This window comes from Montipora capricornis, chromosome 14 (genome assembly GCF_036669925.1).
Source record: "Montipora capricornis isolate CH-2021 chromosome 14, ASM3666992v2, whole genome shotgun sequence".
Lineage (NCBI taxonomy): Eukaryota > Metazoa > Cnidaria > Anthozoa > Scleractinia > Acroporidae > Montipora > Montipora capricornis.
Genome location: NC_090896.1, coordinates 9,839,554 through 9,842,053, shown reverse-complemented (window position 1 = coordinate 9,842,053; position 2,500 = coordinate 9,839,554). Strand labels below are relative to the sequence as shown.

General features: G+C 39.1%; 1 protein-coding gene across 1 annotated transcript in view; it reads left to right on the top strand.

Annotated features, from left to right (window-relative positions):
* Window positions 1–2,454, top strand: part of LOC138031353 (uncharacterized) — a 20,371-nt gene extending 17,917 nt beyond the window's left edge. The window contains exon 12 of the mRNA XM_068879058.1: window positions 1,025–2,454. Coding sequence (XP_068735159.1) covers window positions 1,025–1,329 — 305 coding nt within the window. The 3' untranslated portion in view covers window positions 1,330–2,454. The remainder of the gene's footprint in view (window positions 1–1,024) is intronic.
* The last annotated feature ends 46 nt before the right edge of the window (window positions 2,455–2,500 follow it).

Here is a 2,500-nt window from a genome sequence, read left to right as displayed (position 1 = left end):
TCTAAAAATAAATCGGTCTGTAAAAACGCCGTTACACGAACACAGTAGAGTTGTAGGCTCCGGGTCATGGGTTCCTGTCCGGGAATTGATCTCGATTTTTATGCAAATACTTTCTTTTGTTTGTATAGGCCTTTTTCGATATATTATAATTCAGCTTGATGGTGAGGCAGTCAGGACATAAACAAAGGAAAGTGGATGACATGTAAATATTTTTCACATTAACTACAACGTGTTTCTATTGTTTTTGTCCTCACTACCTCACTATCAAGCTGAATAATTAATATTTCGAAAATGGCCTATTCCCAGCGTCTTCAAAAATGTCCACTCGAGCTCTGGAGACCGCACTCGAAAAATTACGGATACGGCTACCGCGGATACAAAAATTTCCAGATACGTGTGGACGGAGCCTTAATTAGACGAATTGTTTTATCAACGAACGGAAGAAAGGAGGGACGTTTTGGTGGATAGAGGAATTTCTAAATTAACGCATATAGCGCATTTATAAATTAACGCATTTATAGCATGAAGCGCATGTTCTTTTATAATGCTGTTAAAATTTGGAATGTTGTTACCAGTAATAGAGACTTTGTCTGTTTTTCAAGTGCAAAAAAATTCAGAAAAAATTACTTTGATTTAATAATGTGCAAATTTAAGCCTGATACCTTTAGGATTGACAGAGTTTTTTAGCTTATATGGTGACATTTTTAGTTTCTAGTTTTATAGTATTTAACTACTTCTCAATTAGTATTTTAGTATTTCGTATTTTGTAGTTTAGTTCCTTAATATTTTAGTATTTGAATAATTTATTAATTTAATATTTTAGTTATTGGTATTTAGTTTAATTGGGCCATAAGGGAGATTACAGTTTTTTTGCTGTAATTATGCACCCTAAAATAAAGTGTTCAAAGTGTTCAAAAGGGAGGTACGGAGTTCTTTAAGGACGGGATTGAGTGAAGGGAAAATGTTTTGATCCTCTAAGCTTCCTTCCCACAATGTAAGATAACTCTTCATTTTATTTCTTAAGGCCGCGAAGCCGTCATGTCACCACTACAATCAAACAGGATGGTAATATCCAAAGTTTCTGAGAACGCTGAGACACTGTGGAAGAGACTTGCTCGGACACTTCACCTGACATCGGGAAGAATTGATATTATATCGGAGGAAGAGAGCTCTGACTATGAACGCTGCTGTAAAGCCTTGGAAACATGGTGTGAAGTGAATGGACAAACAGCAACTATTAGAAAACTAATGATCATATTAACACAAGCAGGACTAGCTAGAATCAATCATGATATAATGAATTGCTTGGGTCTTTTGGAGCGCGCGTAGCGTTGTGGGTATCGCTCGCGGACTGCATTCAAGAGCTCCGGGTTCGAATCCCAGCTCGTGCGTTCCAAAATTCACTCAGCTTTCCATCCATTCGTGGTGGGTAACATGAGTACCTGTATTATTGGAGAGAAGTTGTGCATGCAACGGGTTAGGAGCGGCATCCACCCCTGTAGTGAGTTACGGTAGATGCCGTAAGTTACTGTAGAAGCTAAAGAAAAAAGGGGCCTTTGGGTTGACTTCGACTACGGTCGGCCTCTTCTTCTTCTTCTTCTTCTTCTTCTTGGGTCTTTTGCGCTCTCAATAGCTATTTTGCTGAAGATATTTATAGATATTTATTTAAAGTGCAAGTGATTCAGTCTCCGCTGAGAGAAAGTGCTCGATGCGGTTTGCAGAGCGTTGTAATAGCCTGCGAGAGAAAATCAAAGATAAAACATAGGTCGGTGCGCAGAGCACTCGCCTCCCACCAATGTGGCCCGGGTTCGATTCCCAGACTCGGCGTCATATGTGGGTTGAGTTTGTTTCTTATCTTCTCTTCTCAGAGAGGTTTTTCTCTGAGTACACCGGTTTTCCCTCTCCTCAAAAATAAGCATTTGATTTGACCACACGCAGCCCAAGCTCGGTATACGATTTATAGACTTTGTATGGGAAAACATACTTTGAGTTTATAAATGCTAAAATAAGCTGTCAATGTAGAAATAAAGTTCGCTTACCTCTACATACGGTTGTCCTCGTCTTTTCTGTGCAATCGGAGGGCAAATTTGTGTCCGTTTTAGACGGGTTTGTGGCTTTCGAATTTTTGCGATGTCGTTAGTTGTAAAAACGACATCGCAAAATAAGCTCAAAGTATGTTATCCCATACAAGGTCTATAAATAATATACCGAGCTTGGGCTGCCTGTGATTTGACTTGCGTTAATGTGTTGATTTCAGGTTCCATTTTCCCCAATTAGTGCTCCAGCGCCAGATGACTAGACACTTAAATAATCGACTTTTTGTCCGTAACTTTGAATCTCACGCTTTCGCCATGTGACGATCGCGTAAGCGTGAAACTCAGAGTTAGGGAAAACCTATGTTTGATCTTTGATTTTCTCTCGTAGGCAAGCTATATAAATATATATTTAAAACGTTGTGTGTGAGTGTTAATATTTCCATGCATTCCAGTGCTTTGATCTT